This window comes from Medicago sativa, chromosome 7, assembly GCF_051527215.1.
Source record: "Medicago sativa cultivar Bolivia chromosome 7, Bolivia_mono, whole genome shotgun sequence".
NCBI lineage: Eukaryota > Viridiplantae > Streptophyta > Magnoliopsida > Fabales > Fabaceae > Medicago > Medicago sativa.
The window spans coordinates 83,258,406-83,282,780 of NC_140755.1; the positions used below are offsets into that span (position 1 = coordinate 83,258,406).

The 24,375-nt window shown below is 32.7% G+C and overlaps 4 protein-coding genes across 11 annotated transcripts; 2 read left to right on the forward strand and 2 right to left on the reverse strand.

Moving 5' to 3' along the window:
* Window positions 1-561, reverse strand: LOC146909347 (uncharacterized). Its single transcript, XM_085724640.1, has 2 exons — window positions 304-561; window positions 1-200 (listed from the first exon to the last, which is right to left on the reverse strand). The coding sequence occupies exons 1-2, from the start codon at window positions 463-465 to the stop codon at window positions 96-98; spliced, it is 267 nt and encodes an 88-aa protein (XP_085580766.1). The 5' UTR covers window positions 466-561; the 3' UTR covers window positions 1-95.
* Window positions 562-5,025: 4,464 nt separating this feature from the next.
* On the forward strand, window positions 5,026-11,034 carry GDH1 (glutamate dehydrogenase 1). 5 transcript variants are annotated; one of them, XM_085727450.1, is made up of 11 exons: window positions 5,026-5,226; window positions 5,376-5,442; window positions 8,301-8,432; window positions 8,548-8,661; window positions 8,938-9,159; window positions 9,338-9,412; window positions 9,513-9,629; window positions 9,715-9,965; window positions 10,096-10,171; window positions 10,265-10,351; window positions 10,634-11,034. In XM_085727450.1, exons 3-11 carry the CDS (start codon window positions 8,325-8,327, stop codon window positions 10,817-10,819), a joined length of 1,236 nt encoding a protein of 411 aa, XP_085583576.1. In that variant the 5' UTR covers window positions 5,026-5,226; window positions 5,376-5,442; window positions 8,301-8,324; the 3' UTR covers window positions 10,820-11,034. The 5 variants fall into 5 exon arrangements, with proteins under 5 accessions (XP_085583576.1, XP_085583574.1, XP_085583575.1 ...); XM_085727448.1 differs by having other exon boundaries at window positions 5,026-5,091; XM_085727449.1 differs by lacking the exons at window positions 5,026-5,226; window positions 5,376-5,442 and adding an exon at window positions 7,354-7,819.
* Window positions 11,035-12,045: 1,011 nt separating this feature from the next.
* On the reverse strand, window positions 12,046-14,050 carry LOC146909349 (putative H/ACA ribonucleoprotein complex subunit 1-like protein 1). The gene is made up of 4 exons (XM_085727457.1): window positions 13,819-14,050; window positions 13,555-13,703; window positions 13,350-13,465; window positions 12,046-12,361 (listed from the first exon to the last, which is right to left on the reverse strand). Exons 1-4 carry the CDS (start codon window positions 13,994-13,996, stop codon window positions 12,196-12,198), a joined length of 609 nt encoding a protein of 202 aa, XP_085583583.1. The 5' UTR covers window positions 13,997-14,050; the 3' UTR covers window positions 12,046-12,195.
* Window positions 14,051-15,783: 1,733 nt separating this feature from the next.
* On the forward strand, window positions 15,784-21,877 carry APK3 (adenosine-5'-phosphosulfate (APS) kinase 3). 4 transcript variants are annotated; one of them, XM_085727452.1, is made up of 7 exons: window positions 15,784-16,069; window positions 17,674-17,862; window positions 19,130-19,279; window positions 19,806-19,924; window positions 20,001-20,085; window positions 20,512-20,558; window positions 20,660-21,877. In XM_085727452.1, exons 2-7 carry the CDS (start codon window positions 17,739-17,741, stop codon window positions 20,756-20,758), a joined length of 624 nt encoding a protein of 207 aa, XP_085583578.1. In that variant the 5' UTR covers window positions 15,784-16,069; window positions 17,674-17,738; the 3' UTR covers window positions 20,759-21,877. The 4 variants fall into 4 exon arrangements, with proteins under 4 accessions (XP_085583578.1, XP_085583579.1, XP_085583582.1 ...); XM_085727453.1 differs by lacking the exon at window positions 15,784-16,069 and adding an exon at window positions 17,005-17,573; XM_085727456.1 differs by lacking the exon at window positions 15,784-16,069 and adding an exon at window positions 17,172-17,489.
* Window positions 21,878-24,375: the final 2,498 nt, after the last annotated feature.

Genomic DNA, 24,375 nt, shown 5'->3' on the forward strand with positions numbered 1-24,375 from the left:
GAAAACGAAACTCTGAATATTTACGAAATTTTTGTCACATACATTGGTGATGAAAATAGACAAAAGAATTACAAATTTCTGCAAACTATGAACTCTTAAGAGTTCAGTAGTTGGACATGATTATTTGTGGACCTCAAATTTTTCCAAAGATACCTCCCACTGGCCATGTCAACTAATACCCAAAATCCATTCTTAATCATCTGAAACCAAAGTAACATTTCAAGTCAATACAAGCACGAAAAAGATAGGAAAATACAAAATATGATGTTGAATTGCGTAAAGAAAATGTGGAACCGGGAATACCTTGATAAAACCAAAATGATCCTTGTTGGATGAGGATTTATCGTTGTGGTCGTGAGCTGCGAAGTCAAACTCCTGTGTGGTGGAGGAGCTCACGGTGGTCCACGCAAAATAAGCGGCCAACACAGCTGAGAAAAAGATCAAGAGGAACCTAAGAGGACACATTTCTTCCAATTCCAAGGCAACAAATTGATGAAAAGTAAAGAAGCAATTTGTATAATGTATGTATGTGTTATGAGATAGTACTATAGAATGTTAAGGTTTGAGTTGGTTTTATATGATCTATTAATGGAATAAGTAAAAACAAGGAAAAACGCGTTGCTTATGTCTTTGTCCTACTTTTTGATTTTTCTTTGAGTTTAAAAAGTTGACCTTAAGATACATGATGGTTGCAAGTTGCAACTACATTGTACATTGTCAAAGATGATGACTCTTTCTCTTTACAAAATGTTGGATTGTGTCAATTGATATTGATGAAAAAGTAAAATAAGTCGAAAAATATTAAAATTGCAGATATAAGATCCATTGCATTATATAGATTATATGCAAATGTAAATGAGATATTAAATCAAAATTATAAAAGTATAATAAATATTTTTCAGTAAAGCTTTATAATTTTGTTAGTATTTTATAAGACCCATTCCTGCCGTGAGCTAGTCTTCTTGATCTAAACGATGGTATTAGTTCTTTTGAAGGAAAAAAAAAAACAGGTGAGTTGGGTAGTGATAGTTGAGAAGGCCTCCGAGATCTAGAGAGCGCTTCTTTGGTTCAACGGATGGAAGGAGAGGGGATAGATTTTAATCAAATAGGGAAGGGAAATAAGAGACTTTAATAAAGGGGAAGAGAGGGGGATGATTAATTACAAATGTGTTTGGTTCAGAAGGAGAGGGAAATGATTTTAAAATTAATTTACATTTTTATCCTTACAATATTAAAACACTATCTTATCCTTTATTATAATTTTATTTATAACATTTTTATTTATCCACCAACAAAATTTTCACGCTAGTAGTAGAAGTTGAAGCCCTTACATAATCCATTACTCCCTCAGTCTCAAATTAGGTGTTATTTTTCTTAATTTTCATTATCTCAAATTATTTGTCTACTTTATAATACGAATACAACATTTATTATTTTTTTCCATTAACATTCACTTGTTTATTGAATTTCAATTATCTAAAATTATTCCAATAGCTATAATTAATAAGAGTGTTTTAGTAAATGATATATATTTTAAAATTAAAATCAACATTATCAATCATTTCTTAAAGTAAATTATCCTCTAAGAAATGTTTAAATCACACTATTCTCTTTTAATAATTAGACGTGTCATACCCTTTGATTTACTTTTAACATGAAACTCTCTCAAAAGAAAATCATAAATAATAATTAGACGGACCATATGTTTTTTGAAGAGGCTAAAATGAATTGAATAAACACCAAAGAGGGCCTTCTCAGCACAAGATGTGCTAAAGAAGAAATACCCCAAGTTCAAACAGTTACACGGTAATATTTACATTACAACACCAAACCGCTTCAGCGGAAAAAGCAAAAAGAAACACCAATTAACCAATGCCTAAAGTGATGAACGGACAAAGCCACCACCCATGGTAGTTAAGAGGAAGATTGATGAATTTTCCTTTCAACCACATGAAAGATGTCGACTTTATTTTGTCCACAACCAGAAAATTTGTGCATTTTCTATCATTAAATACCATATTGTTTCTTTCTTTCCATATTTCCCATACCGTAGCAAACCAAATAGCCTGTAAAATATGTTGCCTCGACTTGGCCACACCACCGAGGTGTGGCCAAGTTAAGGATTAACTTGTGTTAATTAGAGCACTTGTTAAGGATTAAAAAAATTATAAATTTAATGTATAAAAAATTATTTTTTAAAATTTCAATGTACAAATTCCAAAATTAAATTTCTTCTTTAAGTTTATTAACGAGCGCTCTTAAAACACTTTTTACCATTTCTTAACATTTAAAGGACATAAATGAATTAATTTTGCCCCTATTCTACATGACAATAAGCAACACAACAATCACTCACTCTATTCATTTTGGACCCCCGTTATTTCATGTTGGTAAGTGTGCTACACGTAGGAATGCACTTCAACAAGTATAGCCCATGTATATAGGTCGGGGTTACACTTAGGTGACGTAGTGTTTGGTGATTTTGGCGATTTTGTCTCTATCTCTCTTCTAATTAATAATTATCTCCAATTAAAATAATTTATTTTAATCATTCATTCATCAGTCTCTTTCATCTAAAATACACTAAAGTCATCAAATTTTAAAATCATCCAAATATTTTTCATATAGGTCGTGGTAAATGTACTACATAGAGTATGATTGATTTTCGTATTTTTTTTTTCTTTATTTTTTGAGGGGCTTTTTATTCTCTAAATTATTAATGAATAATCAAAATTGCAGATGGAATCTATGTGTTTTTTTTATGAGTTATTTTCAAACATCGGCCACATTATAAAAGATTATTTAAGATATTAACTTTTAGAATCCTTAACTTGTTAGCAAGACCCTAATTAAAAATATAAATTTATCATTCTGTATAAAATTATTCTCTCAAATAAGATGGAAGTTCTTTCTCTTTTCTCTCTTTCCCAGCCCGCAAAGTCCTCTCCAACTCCCAAGCGGAGTAGGCACTCTTGTTGATTATTAATATTAGGGATGGCAAAGCAGACTGGTCTATCTCGTCTAACTTGTTTAAAACGGGATGAGATGAGCCGTGTCAAATTTGACGACCGAGTCTAAAATCTCACTCCGTCCTATTTAGTGGCGAACAAACGAGTTGACGGATCAGCCCGCGAAACAAAAAACATTGTTTTTCAGAGAAAAAAACGTTTTTATGCATTTTTTTTACAACTTAATTGATAAAAAAAAGGCTTAATTGCAATTTTAACTCCCTAAGAAAAAAAACTACAAAACCGCCCCCTAAGTTTTGCAACTGTAGCAGTTTTGGCCCCCCAAGGCAAAAAAAAATAATACAAATGACACGCGGCACCTCACTTAGGGTGCCACGTCAGCGTAGACCGAGTCAAAATTGGCCTTGGGGGGCCAAAACTGCCACAGTTGCAAAACATAGGGGGCGGTTTTGTAGTTTTTTTTCTTAGGGGGCCAAAATTGCAACTTTGGGAAAGTTAGGGGCTAAAACTGCAATTAAGCAAAAAAAAACTATGTTGTTTTTATCATAAAAAAAAATATAAAAGAATAGGCATCGAAAAAATTTGTGGTAAAAACAAGATAGTTAACAAATTGTCGAACTCAACATCATACTTAATAGGAAAATAAGAAAAATCTACCAACATAAAACAAATCCTAAAATAAATCCAACAACCAAACTAAATCCAAAAGGACAAAATAAGTCTAAAAATAAATAAAAAAACAAGTTAAACAAACCGTCCACCACTTCCCGTACCGGTCTCATTTTTTCAACGAGTTAAGCAGGACAAACCAATTGTAAAAAACGAGTTCAAAACTTTGACTCATCCAAAAAAAAAACGGACAATGCGGATCGACCCGTTTTAGCACCCCTAATCAATTATGTGTTTTGAAGTGCATGTCGTCAATAAGCAAGCATATGCATCCCAGGACATTTATGTACTCTTTTCAATATGCCACGTTGAATTGATTCAGTTAGACATCTAGCTTTATTTGCAAAAGTTACGTCTTTTAACTATTTAAACAATGTCATAAATTATACATGTACTCTTGTAAATACCCTTAACTACTTTTTCTTGTTCCATCTTTGTTTTCGGATGACCAAATGTACCAACAAAACAATTGTTACTTCCTCCAGCTTCATATATAAGCAACAACTAAAAAAAATTATACCTTGAAGAAAAGAAGTTGAACTCGTTTAATAAGTAACTATATTTTTCAAATTGCCCCTGATGGGGACTTGTTCCATGAAATGAAAAGAGTTATTTGAAAATATGACAAACCTTAATTCAAGGGTAATTTAAGAATAATAACAACGGGTATGGTAAAAATAGTTAACATTTGTTTATATTTTAGACCAATAAAAATCACATTTTTGTTATTTATAGAAGCATCTTTTCGGATTTGGATCCTCTCCATTGAAAATTTTCTCAAGTTTTCTCCATTTTTAATCTTCACCATTAAAATCCACTAACCACTTTTCTTTATAATTTAACACTCATTTTCTCTCTCATATTTGATGGTTGAGATTTCAATGGAGAAAAATTTCAATGGAAAGAATCCAAATCCCATCTTTTCTCCGAAAAAGGGTGGGGAAAGGGATGGGTGATGAGTTGAAGAGAAGAAATAGTTATTTGCCAAAAGTTCAACAAACGCTATACTTTGGAACATATGGTCCAACAACATTAAACTAAAGTTGACTCATGAGTATGAAATTGATTAATGGATTTGGAGCATTTCCTTGAGAAGATGACGCAAGTTGGAAAAGAACATCTTGGGAAACCAAAACCTACTACCTGTTTGTCTTGGGACAGAGTAGTGTGGGAATGGATCTAATCTAGTACTAGCAGTAGCTGTGTCATATCATATGCATGCAATTACACTTTTGGATAACGTACCAAAAAAACATGTCACGACAATGTTTAATGTTGTAATGTGATTAGTTAGTGGTACTATATGGGAATCGCGTTGGATTCACGTTATTGAACAAAACCAATTTATTTTTGTATATATATAGTCACTAGTAGGTGGTATTGGAGCAACCCACCTTTTCCTATGCTAATTTTATGCTCTACTCTTTGAGACTGGTAATACTAATGGTTGAGGGTGAGTTTTCAGAATTCATATATGCTTTCTAGTGTCTAGTGGGTGTTATGAAAGCACTCTCTAACCATATTTAAGCATCATATTCTCTTGCAGTCCTCACCTATGATTCTTTCTGACCAAAGCATGTTGATCTGAGTACTATTACTACTTGTGTTGTTTCTGTCATATTTGCAAATAACAAGGATTTGCTTTTTATTTATTGAATTAGATTCCTTTGTTTGGGAATCCAATTCTTATTCTCCCTTAGTTTTTCGGGGTTCTTAAAGCTTGTGACTCGTTTGCAGGACTTCCATTCACTTGTTTCACATTGCTTTGTTAAGCTTGGTTTAGCATTTCCCTCTACATTTCTTGGTATGTTTTCTCAATCTCTTGCATTTTAAATGTTAAAAAAAAATTGTTGCTTTAGTTTCTATCTTTTTTCAAGTGTTATGTGGTTGGAAACAAGTAATTCAACTAGAGAATTTAATCTTTATATGTGTTGCTCTTTGCATCAGGATCTTAGTATATAACTTCTCATTTGTGACAAATACAAGTAGTATTCAATTAACTTGATAATGATAAGAACTTGTTAAAGGTTCCTCATCTTTGCATTGCATATTTTGCTTTGAAACTCTTGATGGAAGATAATTGAAAAGACTCTGTTGATTTCAGTAGTCTCTAGATCGGGACATGAATTGATGAATTATCTACCCTTTATCTTCTTGTGGTTTGCACCTCCATATCTCACACCATTAATCACTTAATAAATTTAATGGTGAAATGTACTGTAGTACCAAATTATCCAACTTTTGACTCTTTCAAAGTCGGTTAGTTAATAGATTGGCCTAATGAAAATGTGGTCAAACTATTTTTATGAGAATGATCCGTGTCGTATTATTATTCGATTCGTGAAAATGATACCACACTGACGTGTACTTGAACTGATTGGATATGTGTAAGGAATGGATAACATAACATGAGAATCACAAATAAACTTGTGAAAATAAAATAAGCACGTTTATGACTTTATTTATTTCATCTTGTACCATCAATTTGAGTAATTGAAGTAGTGAATCATATGCTGGCTTAGCATACTCTTTTCACACAACCAAATACTAGTATGTCACTTAAAAGTTACTAAAACTATTTCTTAAAATAATACTGTATCACAGCTTGTCAGCAAAATATAATATAAAAGAAGAACATCTTAACTGGGGAAGGTTCATATATATATATATATATATATATATATATATATATATATATATATATATATATATATATATATATATATATATATATATATATATATAGGTACTGTAACAGAATCAGATATGCAAATTAATACTGCCCAATGAGGGATTGTGGAAGGCAGAGTACTTGGAAAATAATAATTTTATAAAGTTTAACATTGGCAGATGAACCTGTAATTAAGTGGTATAGTTTTAATTAACTTTTAAGTCCCTGTCACATGCACCTCTTTAAGTTTTAGGTTAGGAAATGTAAGAAAGCTTATGGTTGTAGTTCCGAAACTTAAACAACAAATGTTTTTTTTTGAAATGTTAAGAATGTCCTTGGACACTCTATAAGCACCCACACCAGTAAAGTTTTATGAAAGTTTGTGTATTTATTGTATTAGAAATTGATGTTTTTAAATTTTTTTAAAGAATAATTTTTTCATTAAGAATGCTTAAAGAGTATCACGTGGACACTCGTTAACAAGATCATTTTTGTTTTTGTTGTGTATTTGGTTTTAGTGAGAAATGGTATTTTGACATCAAAATTTTGATGTCAAATACGTTGTTATTTGGGTTTTGTATATTTTTGAAATGTAATTTGTAGATGATAAAAATTAAGAGGAGGATAGAGATAAACATATACGGCATCACAATCTATTTATATTTGTTTATTTTTTAACCTAAAACCTTGAAAGAGTCAATTTCAAACTCTCAAACCAACATCACTAGACCAACGAGGATTAATACATGTTTATATTATGATGTTCAAATAACAAAACTCTAGTTTATTTAGTCCTTATTTGAGTGACTAAAATTAATATAATCTCCTTTCAAAAAAAAAAATTAATATAATCAACATAGGATAGGATCTAATTCTAGCATGCATAAATATATAAATAAACTAAACGAAGTAACAAAGATAGCTCACAAGCTTCCTAAAAAAAAGATAACTCACAAGCAACTTTTAAATATTATAGGATTTTTTTTTTGACAATCTTAAATATTATAGGATTTAATAATTGTGAAATGGGTATATTATTACAAGAATTGAAGAGTTACTCAATCCTAACGTGGCATGAAATCATGATCCGTATAATAAGCCGTGGGATATGTATATTTGTAAAAATAATAACTAATGTTCATACACATATGTGGCCTCTTATCTAATGGATACAAAGTTATGGATACAATGGATTTACCTCATGCGTAAGAATAGGACTATTTAACATTTTAACTACACTACACTATAGCCATAGTTCCTACCTCACCTGAATCATACCTCTTCACATAATTTTATAGCCATTTAGAACCAAATGATTCCCACAATTTCCATTTAGATACAGATTCCAAACCATTTGAAACTTCTTGATGCTGTACAAAGGTGATTTTCATAAGATTCTTTTTTTGTTGTATTAGCAAATATTTGGCCCAATAGTATCACATAACGTGTCAAATTTTCAATAAAAAGGACAAGGTGTTTGGCTACACATTTCATTCAAAAGCTGGTTAAGGTAATGTTTTAATTAAGGTTTTCTCAAATTGTTACATGCTTGATTTCTGTGACAATTTTTGTTCGTAGTGTTTTGAAAGAAGCTGGAACATAAAACAGGTGACATTGCAATTGTATCTTCTACTATAAGTGCAAATAAAATATATTTAGCCTTTTCTAGAGGATTTTTATGTTTTTAATTTTGTTATCATCCTAATCTTTTTATGATTAATTGGTGACAATGATACACATGGCATGGCACATTGATGGCTCTAGTCTAGCTTATCCTTTTTGTATTTTATGACATATACCATACTTTTACTAGTTTATATTTGTTGACATTGACTATGGCTGCTGTTGTGTATTGATATAAATATTGTTAAAGAAGGATCTGTTTTCACCAACAAGAAATTTCTATTCTATAGTCTCAATATTAATTTACAGTGACACTGCAAGATCTATTTTCCGCGTCTCTTTTGATAAAAGGTTGAATATTGTGTTAGGTTCTTCTGGTTGGTTAGTGAAAAATGAATGCACTAGCAGCTACAAACAGGAATTTTAAGTTGGCTTCTAGGCTTTTGGGATTGGATTCCAAGCTTGAGAAAAGTTTACTCATTCCATTTAGGGAAATCAAGGTAAATAAACAAAACTGTTTTTCTTTGTTGTGGCAAATTTGTTTACTAGGCTTGTTTTGTATGTTCTGTTTCATGTTATTGTGGTTTTCTGAATGATGGTGTACTGAAAATTCAGGTTGAATGTACCATTCCTAAAGATGACGGCACGTTGCAATCTTATATTGGATTCAGAGTTCAACATGATAATGCTAGAGGCCCTATGAAAGGAGGGATCAGATACCATCCTGAGGTTATTTATATTCTTCTAATACTAAAAAATCTTAATTACTAAGTGGCGTGGCATAGTGACAGTGATGTCACGATATTTAGTTTTTGTCACTTCTATTCCTCCTATACAAAAAAAAATACTCAATTACTAAGTACTCAATGATTCGTATATGGTTGTTTGTGGCAAAGATAAACTTGATGATTCGTATTGCAAATTCAAATGAACTGGTCTTTGAAACTGTTATGTGTGTTTTTAGGTTCAAAGTTCTGAATATGAATCGTTTATTGGAATGATTAGGTTGATCCAGATGAAGTGAATGCTTTAGCGCAACTAATGACATGGAAAACAGCTGTAGCAAATATACCATATGGTGGTGCCAAAGGAGGGATAGGGTGTAACCCTTCAGAATTAAGTATATCTGAGTTAGAAAGACTTACCAGAGTTTTTACTCAGAAAATTCATGATCTAATTGGAACTCACATGGATGTTCCTGCACCTGATATGGGAACAGGGCCACAGGTTAGTTAGTTAGTAAACAAACTTAAAAACTTCTAAAAGATTGATGCTGCGGTCGCAATTGCAGTTGGGAATCGTAATTATACTTTGGATTGTGTAACATTATTATATAATTGACGTATATATCAACTAATATGATTTTTGGAATTCAACATTATCTTACTGTGTGATATGAATGCAGACCATGGCATGGATACTAGATGAATATTCCAAATTTCACGGCTACTCGCCTGCAGTAGTGACTGGAAAACCTATAGTAAGTAATTGATTCCATTTCTAATTTCATCGAACAGAGAACAAACCATATGCTTAATAAACCATTCAATTTTCTAAATTTGTTTCCTTTGTCAAACTAGGATCTTGGTGGATCTCTAGGTAGAGACGCAGCTACAGGAAGAGGAGTCATGTTTGCAGCAGAGGCTTTGCTTAATGAGTATGGGAAGAGTTTATCTGGACAACGGTTCGTCATTCAGGTAATTTTTAAGCCTTTCATTTAAGAACTTCGTCAATGAAGTTTTTGGATTTAGTATTTTGATACCATACTGTGTATTTGTTCAGGGTTTTGGAAATGTAGGGTCTTGGGCTGCACAATTAATTGATGAGAAAGGCGGAAAAATTGTTGCTGTGAGTGACATAACTGGAGCTATAAAGAACAGCAAAGGTCTTGACATCCCTAGCCTACTCAAGCATACCAAAGAGCAGAAAGGAGTAAAAGGATTCCATGGTGGTGATTCATTTGATTCTAACTCAATATTGCTTGAAGATTGTGATGTTTTAATCCCAGCAGCTCTTGGGGGTGTCATCAATAGGTGTTTTTTTTTTTTTTTTTTTAAATTACAAAAAACTATTTTAGAGTTAGTTTCTATTCTAAAGTTAAATTATAACAAAGGAAATATCTAATGCTAATTTTATTGTATTATTCTTTTGGTATGGTTGAAGGGAAAATGCAAATGAAATTAAGGCAAAATTTATTGTTGAAGCAGCCAATCACCCAACTGACCCTGATGCTGATGAGGTTGGTTTTATATTTTTTTTCTCTTCCCTTCCCTTTAGCTTGGAAAGATGACAGAAATCAATGTACCATGTTAATTACCTTCCTTACTTGCAGATTCTAAAGAAAAAAGGTGTTGTGATCCTCCCAGACATTTATGCAAATTCAGGAGGTGTTACAGTTAGCTACTTTGAGTGGGTTCAGGTAACTATTATGTGTATGTAATTAAACTTTGATTTCATATGGATGCTTTTGTATATGTGTGAGACTTGACTTATGTAGCACCGACACTTCATATTAAAGGCTTATTGAGAGGGCGCCAATACCTATTGTTACATTCAATCATTTCCATTTTTTAAAATGATTACTGGTATCTATGTGTCAATTCGTGTTCAATGTATGCGTTTGCTCAAGTGTTCAGTAGCTTATAGCTCAATTAATCTAATATGTATTGCTCTTATGTGGTGATTTTTGTGATATACACAGAACATCCAAGGGTTTATGTGGGATGAGGAGAAAGTGAACAATGAGCTAAAAAACTACATGAATAGGGGTTTCAAAGATGTGAAAGACATGTGCAAAACTCATGAATGTGATCTTCGAATGGGAGCCTTCAGTTTGGGAGTTAACCGTGTGGCAAGGGCTACTGTCCTTAGAGGTTGGGAAGCTTGAGATCTTGCCGTTGCTGCTTGGAATAAAAGAGAGCTTTTAGTCTTAGTTGCACTTATTCTTGCTGTCAAAAAGTTTTTGTTGCTTTCATGTGTTAAGCGAACTGTATTTTCACGCTGAATTTTATCACTGATTAAAGATGAGGGTTCCATGTACTATTCTTGGATTAACATTCCATTTGCTTAATGATTTAGAATCTACTTGTTTTTACTCTCAAAGTTTTTACTCCATCTATAAGCCTTAAAATGCTTAATACTACGAACTTGGATCCTCTGCAGGCTGCAGCTATGCAGCTCAGTCTGGTTCAATATCCACCATTGCATTAACCAACGACCAATGTTTAGTTGGCTCGAGCTACAGGCATGGGTATAGAGAATCCATTTTAGAAACTGGATAAGTGGTTCTCTGCTATCTCCATAAGATGTAAGTGGTGTAGGAAGAATAGATAGCTAGAAATGTGGTAAGAAAAAGGAGACAAAAATGTCTAAAATTACATCGAAGGACTTGTACTACATTGAAATTGGGAAAAAATATATCTTTCTCAAAATCTAGAATTTAGTAACTTTTAAGAGCTACATTTTATAAATAAAAGATTTCTAAATATGAACAGATTCGCATAAAGTAAATATTAAATCATATGCTCCTTAAACATTGAACATAAAAATTTAACTGTAATTAAAGGCTGATGATTTGAGGATGATAAAAGATTTTCAGACGTGGAGCGTTAGGTGACTTGTAACTTGGTAATTCTCTTTTTGGTACTGTCATTTTCAATACAAACTATTGTACATATCAGTGTAGGATGTAATTGCCTGAATAAGCAGAATTAACAAGTCCATACATGAACTTGTTCATACTAGACATTTGCTCTGATTATATTGCAATACATGAACTTGTTCATACTAGACATTGCTCTGATTATATTGCAATATTGTCTATTGAGAATTTAAACGCTAAATCAAAGTTCTTCCATACGTTTTTTAAGTTACCAAGGCTGAAAAATGGACCAAACCATAAAAGAAAATGGTCAAACAGACTTTGAGCAGTGATTAATGTGTATCCCAATTCTGCAAAACACTGTTATATGATTTTAAAAATAAATTTTCCAGAGTGATGGAAGTAGGTTGGATGTGTAAGCTTAAAAATCAAAAGCACAAGTTTAGATGGAAAGCAAACCTCAATCTACCCTATCATACCCTGCCATGGTAAGTTGATAACATGTGACAATATAAGCAACACTCAAACAAAACCATTCAATTCAGAAGTTAAATAAAAAGTCAATCCAGCACCAAATCTTCAATTGTAACCCTATGTGATCCATCATCCAAACGAAACGATTAAAGTACAAACAACTAATATTACATGATATTGGTATTTCCCTAGAATCTGCCCCTTCCCCTGAAACCACCACCACGTCCACCTCTTGGAGGACCTCTTCCACCCCTTGGGGGACCCCTTCCACGAAAACCACCACCTCCACGGCCACCACCTCTACCAAAACCACCACCTCCACGGCCTCCACCTCTACCACCTGATGCTTGTCCCCTGCAATAATAATCAGTCAATTGTGTTAACTTCCATCGATTGTAATACCCTTTCAAAAGCCAATAAAAAATTCCAAGCAAAGATCCAACTGCATACAACAATTTATTTTATTTTATGCAGAACTGCATACAAAACAATTAACACAAGGAAATGTGGGACGGTACAGGTTACACTCTAGCATGTAGAGGATGTAGCTAATATCAAAAACTAATTTTGGCTTTCATCATATCTCAGTAATTCATTGCCCCTTCTTATTTTTATCTGATGTAACATCAATTAGGGACAGTACAGGTTACATTCTAGCATGTATCCGTATATAGCAAATATCAAAAACTAATTTTGGCTTCATCATTCTACGTAAATCATCACCCACCTCTCCTTAACACCCTCTCACACTCAAAATTAGACATCTGCAGCATGGTCTAATGCATGTCTCAACAACCATAACAATAAGAATCCTTTGAACAAACAAACAAGTATAATCATAGCAGATTACATCAAGACAAAAGGTCATATTCATTTTTTCAGTAAAACGGTTTCACAAGCAATCATTAATTTAGTTAATAATAGAAGCACTGCATGCTCACAACGAAATAAGCACAACTTTTAACAAACTGCAAACATAACAGTAACAACATATGAAATATAAAGCAGTTCACACATTCTTCACATGGTTATAACAAACATAACAGTAATGATGCATGAATAGCATCATGCTATGATATGCAACACAATACACCAACATAGCAATCAAGAAATAGTTCAAGTAATGATGCATGAATAGCATCATGCTATGATATGCAACACAATACACCAACATAGCAATCAAGAAATAGTTCAAGTGTTAGATATACAAAACAAACATTACCACAAACATAAACAAGGAAATTAATTAGGAAAATCTTTATGTCAAACTACTTTTCAATACCCATTTAACATCAACTGTACAATACTTAGACAGGTTAATTTTAAGGCAGTGAGAACATACTTCGGCTGAGGAAGAAATCTTGCTAGAGGCAAGAGCTTCCTAGGGTCAATGTAAAACTTGTCACCAGATGCATATGAAGTAGCAACAATCCCTTCCATCATTTTAATAGAAAAGTACTGCAATTCAAACAAATCAAAAATTACATAAAAACCCATTTCAACAAAACATATAAGAAGATAAAATCAACCAACAAAGAGAAACTCACAGATTCATTGATGGGACCAAATATTTCATCAACTTTCCCAATCTGAGTCATGTTTTGCAGATAAATAGGAGCATTAAAAAATGGAATTTTCTCATTGGTAAGCTTTGTAACAGCATCTCCTTCACAAGCATGGATAAACGTTGAAACCTCTGCAAACATCAAATTAAACAAAACAACAACTCAATAAAACACAAAATAAAAATAAAAATCTCATTTTTACAAAAACAAAAAGCTTATAGATAAAACTAAGTTCTACCCACGAACCTACAACTTCGGAGGGAGGTCCTTCATCACGAAATCCACCTCCACCACCACGTCCACCGCCGAATCGACCACCACCACGTCCACGAAAACCTCCTCCATCACGACCACCTCTGAATCCACCATCTCGGCCACCTCTGAATCCACCACCACGGCCGCCACCTCTTGCAGGGGGTCTCATTGTTTGGGAAAGAATGTAGTGATACTGTGAGCTGAGCTTCAACAATGGCGGGGCAGAGAGAAACCTTAACTTCGGGGTTTAGGGTTTTAGTGATGAATATTAGGGTTGTTATGAGACTTTTTTGGGCTTCGGTTTTTCTTTTGGGCCAAAACCGATGGCCCATTTCAAAGTTGGTCTGCATAAATATATGAAAATTACTTCTTTTTTTTTTTTTCCATTTGTTTTTGCTTGTTCTCACCTCAAACTACCTAAAGTAACCCCAACGTGAGTTAACTCACGTTTGGTTGAACGAGGGTGAGTTAAGTCACACTGATCCAACGTGAGTTAACTCACGTTCGGCAGAACCAGCGTGAGTTAACTCACGCTGAGTTCTAGTATGTTAACGGAACAACATTGAATGCATGTAACCAAGCCATTAATGACCCATAATCAATACACAATCACAATTGATCCAAATTACATCAATTCAACAACATCATTCACTCAAAATACTCATCATAACATAACCACTCATAATTGATCCAAATTACACAAATTCATGGAAAAACATACATGTGTGGACTTGACTGTGGTTTCATCACTTGTGGGATTAGGAGTTGGGGCTTTTACAGTAGGATAAACAGTCCTAAAATTTGTGTCCAACAAAGTAGCCAAACATGAGAACACGTGTTCTCACAATCAACATGTTTTTATACTGTTTGTTTTTAACATTCTCGGTTTCTTAGCGCCAGAGGTTGTTGACTTTCTAAATAACATTCAAAGAGTTATGCATATGAATGTCATGTATCTCAGGTCCACGAATGGTTGTGTTTACGAGGATTGATTTTGCTATAAAAAAGGCCTAACGGCGGAGCTTGTTGCCTGATTGTCTTCTATTCATGTGCAAGTAATCTTTGATATATAAAGAGCAACAATTATTTTAAAATAGATAAAAAATGAAAAGTAACACTTGGACCATCTCCAAGGGCGGGAGTCTTAAATATTTAAGACCCGATACTTATTAGGTATCCCTATCAAGGAGAAAATTTTTGGGGTCGTATAAGACATGAGGTCTCACTTAAGACCCCCAATCTTAAGTGGGACCTGCACTTTTTTATTATCATAAAATTGAAATGTAATGATATAAAATCATGGGTTAAATAAGTTTTCGTCCCTATAAATATATCAAATTGTGGTTTTCGTCCCTAAAAAATAAAATGAGATGTTTTCAACCTCAAAAAAAAATTGTTTTTTTTTGGTCCCTAATGGGTCTAATTTTGACATATTTTTAACATTTTTTGAACATAATATAAATATATAAATATTGAACGTAATAAATGGACATAACATAGATACAATTTGAACATAAAAGAGTTATAATTTTGACATTCACATGAACATAAAATGACTATTAAGGACAAAAGACAAAATAATTTTTTTTTTAGGATGAAAACATTCAATTTAACTTTTTAAGAACTAAAATCAAAATTCGTAATATTTTTAGGGACGAAAAACTTATTCAACCCTAAAATTATTGATACTTGATTAATGAGTCTGTTTTAAGAACTTTGTGTGAGATGCTGAGTTTGAACGATTAAATGTTTATTATATATTAATAATATTTAAAAAATTATAAATAAGTGATGATTACCAATTTAAATTTAAATAAGATAAAAATGAATGTTTCCATGTTGGAAAGGTCAAAAAAAACAATGTAAACTTGGTTAAGGATAACACAGAGTAAAATTTTGCAGGGTAGGTCCTATTGGTAGACTTGAAGAAGAGCCAGTCAAGTGAGCCTACAGGTGTGTGTACCGCTTAGTCCGTGAGAATCCATTTCAGGAGAAACACGGTCAGGAGAGGACTGTGTTTGTATATGTCCAGATTCATTCATTGATTCCTTAACCGACAGACAACACCATACCAACGTTGTTTCAGACCCGATTTCAATGCCATCACATTCGCCATTTCCATTTTCATAACATGACATGGCTTAACACTTACCACTACACGCCAAACCACAAATAGGAAAATTTCTTCATTCTTATCATACCAACACCACTCAGATTCACCCACCCCCCAAATCTCTTCCTGGTATGTATTCACTCTCATTCTCTTCTATTTTCTTTCAAAATCGTTTTTTTTTTTTGTACAATGGGTTGTGATTTTTTTTGTTATTAATTGTGTTACTAGTGATGAAATCTGTAATGAACTTATTTAGAATTTTTTTCATTTGACCTTGTGATGTCACTGGAGAGGAAAATGATCAAATTTTACCTCTATAATCAAGTTTTGTTATAAAGTTAATTACTTGCATAATTTATCTCATTAGAGTGAGTGTGAAATTTAAAGGGTCCCACGACCCATCTGCATAGAATCTTGTTCAGGAATACTGTTTGAAACATGAATGTGGATTTTGCTACATATTCACTTGGATGCTCTCCTTTTCTTGAATATTAAGTTATAAGATATGATTATGTGGGAAGGCACAACTTTGATCATGAAGGAGGGTCCAATCATGATTAAACCTGTATTAAATCTTATTATTCAAAAACAAAAGATCCAAATCGGCAAATCGATATGCTAATGGCCCGTTTGGATTGACTTACTTTTGAGCTTATGTAAATAAATAAGCTTTTATGTATTATTAATAAGCTTTTATCTACAATTTTCGTTAGTGAGAACTTATAAATTAAAAGCTTATTTATTTGCATAAGATAGATATTTTCCATAAGCTCAGAAATAAGCCAATCCAAACGGACCCCAAGTCCAACTTATTTCCTTGATTTTAGCCTTAGTATTTCATCCTGATCTTTATGCAAAAGCCCTTACAAGGACAGTGTATCTAGACGCTGACTATGTCAAACATTTGTCACGTTTTTTATTTGACACAAAAAACAGTAGGTATGGATGATTACTAAATTGAAAATGCCTTTAGTAAGGTGGGTGGATCTTTTAAAACTTCAAGAAATGACATGTAATTCAATCACGGTATATAGCCATGCCAACAATGTTTCAGTTTTCTATTGAGAAAATAAGGCTATTGAAGGATCCACCATTGGTTTCTAATGAAATTTATCATAAAGTTTGTTTCTTGCATAATTTGACTGTCATTAGTGTGTAAGAAAGTGAAAGGGTCCCATTTGCCATCTAGTTATTGCTTGGAATATTGTTCAGGAAAACTGTTAGAAACTTGAGTGTGGACTTTGGCACAGATTGACTTAGATGCTCTCCTTTTCTTGAATATCAAGATATGATTATGTAGAAAGGCACAATTTTGATCATGAAGGACCAACCATGATTAAAACTGTGTCTTTCTCTACCTAACAGGGCCATATTTAACTTATTATTAAAAGACAAAGAAGATCCAAATCAATATGCTAGATCCAACATATTTCCTTGATTATAGCGTTATAATAGTTCATCTTGATCTTTATGAAAACCTTTTACAAGTTCAATGTATCTAGACGCTGATTATGTCAAATAGGTCACATTTGTTAATTGACACAAACAAGTGAGTGTGATGAGATCACAATTCCACTAACAATCTATAATTGGTGTGTTATGACATGCTTTCAACTGTGCATCAATCACTGCTGTAATGCTTGCCCTCATGAAGTACTTGCAAACATCTTGATTAGTTTATTACTATCATGCTCTTCTATTATAAGATTCTCTCTTATGTTTTGATTCTGCAGGAATCAATGAAATGCTTTTAGTTTGTTAATATCGGTACATAGATAAAACAAGTGGAACTGGTTCAATGTCAACTATTAGCAACGCAACAAATATATTTTGGCAAGATTGTCAACTAGGAAAGCCTGAAAGGCAGAAGCTACTTAACCAAAAGGGATGTGTTGTATGGATTACTGGACTCAGCGGATCAGGTTCATATTTTTAAGCTTATTGACGTATTGCATACCTTTTTCAGCATTGACCCTTGATATGCTTTTATCTTTTGTCATGGGAAACATTATCATATTCTTGTTGTTTGTGATATTTATGCTTTTTATTATGTTTTAGCTACTCCCCAAATTTAACAATCCCCTTTAAGTTGACTTGATCGACAGGAACTTATTCTGTGTCACGCATGATAATTTTCCATGCGTTTCAAGTCTATATTTCCTTTCATTCTTAACAAAAATATGAAATGAAATAAAACAAAAAAAGCTTTGCAACTGTTCCATTTAGAGGATAATAGAAATGTTTTCTTCACTCTGTTCATTTAAATCAACTCCGCCACTCTTTGCAATATGTAACAAATTAGTCACTTCTTTATTAGTTCAACCAGTACGGCTGGTCCAATCCAACACACCCCTCAATAGTGGCAAATGGCAATTTATCCCTGTCATAGATGAAAGGAAATTGAAGTTACACATTATTTTACTATTTTCAACATTATGCAGATTTTAGATAAAAGTTAGAATAAACTATGTTTTTGATTTTAGTGCTAGATTTTCTGGAACCTTGTTGAAGAAGTAGACTGGGAAAACAAGGAAATTTATATAGAAGCTTGTAGGACTGAAAGAAACCTCAGAGGCTGTTTATTTTTAGAAAATGTTTTTTGTTTTCATTTTGAATTGCAAAACTTCCACTTTGTTTTGAATTTATGTCCTGTTTTCAAGTTTTGTAATTAAGAAAAAAACGCTTTCTCAAAGTAAACAGACCCTTAAATAAAACTGTTTACTTTTTCTCTACTTTGATTTTTCCTATCGTTCTCTGTACTGATTACAAAAAGTATAGAGAAACTCAGAAGGTTAAGGAGAACCTTAGATACAAGTGTATCTCTCTATTTTGATTCTTGCTATCATCCTCTGCATTGAAATGACTAGCTGCTATGGTTCATTCATTATTTGTGTTTTGTTTTGACCTGTCCTTAACTATTATCAAAAGAAAGGTGGCCAAAGGTCCAAACTCTCTCCATGATTTTTCACTTATTCCATCCATTACACGTCACAGTTATGACATACCACATTCTAGTTCTTTTGCGAGTGATTTGTAAATTTTAGGAGTTTAGGATACCAGAAAGTGATGCATAATCTTTGTAAATTCCTTTGAAATTCATTTGAGTGTTTTTTCACTTATTCCATCCATCACTTCTATGTGTAATGTGGCTCCCACATGCTGTGTTGATTGTTTTCTCAAACTGTTCAGGGAAAAGCACATTGGCATGTTCACTAAGCAGTGAACTGCACTCAAGGGGAAAATTATCTTATATCCTTGATGGAGATAACCTTCGGCATGGACTAAACAAGGATCTTGGTTTTAAACCTGAAGACCGCACTGAAAATATTCGCAGAACTGGTAAGCTTTCTCCATAAACAAATTGTGTAAGAGAATAAATAAAAGGAAAAAACTTGATTGTCAGTTTTAACCTGTTAACTATTTGGTTATCTTATCTACCAAGTAGAGTGATAATAATAGTCTAGATTGGTATGCTTGATGAATACTAAATTTCTTGTTGCCCCTTAGAACATCCTATTAGTATCTGTCCACACATTTTTACTATTTAAAAAGTGCATAGTCGAATGATTGTATCAAATTCAAAAGGATTGAAGGTCTTACGTGATGTACCGTGTTATCACAGCTTTTTTGATGTATCGTTTATCAGAAGTTGAAATGTGAAAGTATCTATTATGCCGTATTTAACTCGAGTAGATGTTTTAGTGACATAGAAAGTGTTTGCAAAAGGAATCACAGATGTAGATGCATTTTCTGAGTCAACAATACTTTGGTTATTGCAGTTATATTGCTAGCAGGTGTGTATTAAAAATTCTGATGCATACGAGTTTTCCAAGGTTTTACTGATAAATATATATATTTAATTCAGGCGAAGTGGCGAAACTCTTTGCCGATGCTGGTCTAATATGTGTTGCTAGTCTCATATCTCCTTATCGAAGAGATCGGGATACTTGCCGTGCCATGTTGCCTGATGCCAATTTTATTGAGGTAAGGTTACTTTAGGCTTTTCTTATCATATGTGCAAGGTAGACTACATGATATCTGATATGAATAGTAATTACAGGTCTACATGAACATGCCTCTATCATTGTGTGAGGCACGGGATCCAAAAGGCCTCTATAAGCTTGCTCGTGCTGGAAAGATCAAAGGTTTGTTTTTTTAATGTGTTTTACTGGTGGAAGCTTCTCCCCACCCTTCTAATATAAGGAAACTGAAAATTTTGAGATGTAGCAAGAAAGAAAAAAATAAAGAGCTTGCATTCATAAATCTTTAGTTAACTTGGCTTCAGTTCATAGTGATCCACATCAACTGAATTTCACAATTAACTGCCAAATGTTTTATGCCATTTCTGCAACAAATTTCAAATCCTAATGAATATTGTCAACCTAGTTCAGAGCCTTAGGTTGAATAATGAAATATTCTTTCTTGCATTTCCTATTTGATAATGTTCCTTTAAATTCAAACACGCGTAAAACGTTGCTTAGAATAACTTATTTAATTCTCACTGCTGAAACTATTTTCATATTTTGAGTTCTACCATGTGCCGTTTTTGTACTAATTGTGAAATTGCATAGGTTTTACCGGCATTGATGATCCTTATGAACCACCCTTAAATTGTGAGGTATGTGTTCACGATGCTACTAAAATTCTTTACAATTACCTTTTTCTGTGTCTGATGTGTTATGTAGATGAATGTATTTTCACACATTCTCTCATTTCCAGATAGAAATAAAGGAGGATGACGGAGATTGTCCAACACCAAAAGTGATGGCAGGACAAGTTGTTACTTACTTGGAAGAGAAAGGCTTTCTTGAATGTTAGGGAAATATTCATATATCTAATGTTTGAACTTGTAATGCCTGCTAGTATTCTCTAATTATAATGTTTCTTATAGACTTCTAGTTGAAGTTGAAAACCTAGAAAGTGTGTTAGCAGGAGGCACTGGTGAGAGGATAAGGGGTAAGGGCTGACAATGAACCGAACCAACTCGAAAAAAGTTCGAGATTCGATTCGATAATTGACCCGTTGAACTTGGTTCATGAACTAAATGAGCTGAACTTGAGCTAAAAATTAAGTTCGTTAACTCAATGAGCTGAACTTGAGTTATATGTAGTTCGACTCGTTTGGTTCATGAGTTGACTCGATTAGCTTTATATATAATACTTAATTTTTTTCATTTTTGAAATTTATATAATTGACTTAATATATTTAAATTCTAGAATTCTAGTATTGATGTATGTTGATTTTAAAGGGATTGCTAGTATTAATTTAATTAACTATTTAACATGATTTTGGTACAACTATTTAACAATTATTTAAAACGAACAATTAAACAAGTAAAAAACCAATAAAAATAGCATCAGCACTTGTGTGCTCTAGTTGAAGGATAGAATACCTAACAGCAAAAGAAGCAAAACGCATAATAGCACATTATGTCCCACATCGCTTATTTGTAAACAATAGAGGAGGAGTTCATCAATAAAAGCAGAAGCCTAGGAGGGAGGTAAAGAAAAAATGTATTAGTTAAAAATGCATTTCCAATGCTGTGTAGTGAGTATTAGTTAAAAATTTGAATATAACTGCTGTTTTTGAATTTATATGATTTGAGTCCAGCAGTTATATTCAAGTGCATGCCACTGATTTGGTGTGGAGATGAGCCTAATGAACCGAACCGAGTTGTTCGCGAACTTTAAACGAGTCGAACTCGAGCTGAAAAAAAGTTCGTGTCGAACTCGAGTCGAGTTTCGAGCTGAGCCAAACCTTATCGAGTCGAGTCGAGCTCAGATGAGTTCGGTTCGACTCGACTCATTTCCAGCCCTAAAAGGGGACTTGTAAAATTTATCAGCTATATATAAATTTTAACTGCATACATCTATTTTTAAAAGAATAAAAAAATCATTCAGTTGATTGATGAAGATTAAGTTGATGTTCTTCAAGGTATGATGATATGATTATCTTCTTTGCAACATTAGGGTACTAGCTAGGAAATTAAATACAATTACAAAGGCTGCTTGTGATTTATACTTATGCTTGTTTTCTGATAATTGTGAATTATGTGCAGCTCAAGATTGAGGCTCATAATATTTTAAACGCTACACATTCAACAACCTGCTAACTTGATATGGTTTTGCACAATTGATACCAGGCTATGTTTGTGACTATGACATTTAGAAAGTGTGATTTTTGTTTTCCTGTGTTAAATACCAGTGACCACGTTAATTGGTGTTAGAAAGTATGATATGATTGTGTACAAAGAATTAACTTCTTGGTATTTATTGACAGATTTATTTCGTAAAAAAATATTATTGACTATTTTGTACAACCAGATATTGGGACTAAATACACACTACTATTTTTTGGATGAATGGACTAAATACACACTTTTACCTTTGTGTGTGGGAGTAAAAAAGGTATACTTAATTTTGGTTTCACGTATTTTCTTCCAATTTTACCTTTGGCTTAAACTCCCCAGTCCCCCCTATTTTTTCTTCTTTACCAATCCAATAACTTAATATTTCAAACAATCGGATAAAAATTTACAAGTGCAATTATTTTATTGATAATAGCGGAAAGTTCAAAGAAAAAAAGTGAAAAGTTAATCGGTAACCTGAAACATCAATTGCATATATTAATCTCTTGCGTCGGATAAGATCGTAATGAATGATAAGCTATTTCTTCAAAAGATTTAACATTATTTAATTTTGGGTTAATTAAGTAAATGATCCCTATAAATATTCAGAATTTTGTTTTTAGTCCCTACAAAATAAAATCACACTTTTTAGTCCCTGTAAAAATTTTCATCAACATTTTTAGTCCCTATAAAAATTTTCATCAGCGTTTTTAGTCCCTATAAAATTTTTCCATCAGCATTTTTAGTCCCTAAAATGCTTAAGGAAAATGTCACAGGGACTAAAAAATGTGATTTTATTTTGTAGGGACTAAAAACAAAACTGTGAATATTTATAGGGACTAAAAACTTAATTAACCCTTTAATTTTTAGTGCTGGATTCGAACATAGAACTAAAAGAGATTTTTTATGATCTTATTCAAATCATCTCTTCCAAGTGATCTTGAGCACTTAAGACTCTAGTTTATTATAAGGAATTTACTATAAAAAGTCATAAAAAAATGCTATAAAAATTAACATCACTCTACCCTTTTATGCAGGGTTACACTTTTATCCACTAATACATCATCCATCCATCCAACTCATTCACTAATTAATTCATTCAATCCATCCTCCCTCATTGTCCAAGTCTCAAATTGAGTACCCTTGCAACCAAATGATCTCTTAATAGATAGACAATCCATCCAACCATTTCATAACATGTATATCACGGTCCATCCATTTATATTTTTGAATCTAATGGATCAACTGAAAATAAATACTTTATTTGACAAAATATTAATTAGCTCTATAAATAAAAAAGAAGAATAAAAAAATAAAACTACATATTTGAGTATAAATTTAAAGGTTAACTAAGTAAATTATCCTTATAAATATTTTCAATTTCGTTTTTAATCCATAAAAAAATCAGACATTTAAGTTTTTGTAACATTTACTCAAGTATTTTTGGGATAAAATTGTTTGATGAAATTTTTTATAAGGATTAAAAATGCTTACCAAAAAATTTATAAGACAAAAGCGGAAAATTTGACATGGACAGAAAATATTGACGGAATAATATGATTTTTGTTGTAGGAATAAAATATAGATCATTTAGCCAAAGTGCAATAAACAGAAACGTCCAATGTTTGAAAATAGCTTTTTGACTTTGGATCACAAAACAAACAAAGTACACAACACAACACGCATAATCATATCTATTGTTAGATCTAACTGACTGCAATAACATCAAACAAAGTACAAGAACGTAGAAGGAAGGAAGGAAGGATGGTACTGAACAGCGGCGTGGTGATGAGGGTGGCGCACGTGTCAGCTAGGTTGTGTCAATACATAGCGTGTAATCCTGAGATCTTAAGCAGCGACGCCGTTTTGGGTCTCATCTTCTGTCTTCCTTTCCAACGTTTCTTCTTCTCTCTTTCCTCCTACCTCGGTTTTCCTCCTACTCCACACTCCGATTGAATCCCAAATTGTAATCCAAAATTGTATATTATTATTTTTTTTTTTTTGGTACAATATTTTTCTTTATATATAGAAAAATATTGCTTTTGTTTAATTTGTGTTTTGCTTATGTCTCTTCATATGTACTGTAATTATAAATAAATCTACATTTTATTTTACACTGTTTCTGATAACTGGATTATATAATTGTAGATTTTTATATTGAGTCTAATTAATTAATCTGTAATATGAGGATGACAAAGATGAAAGATTTGGATATTTGCATTGCTTTCCTAGTTCCCGTTGTTTTGTTTTGTTTTGTTTTGTGTTGTGTGTCAGTAACATTATAAAATTTTCAAAGGAGAGGATCCAA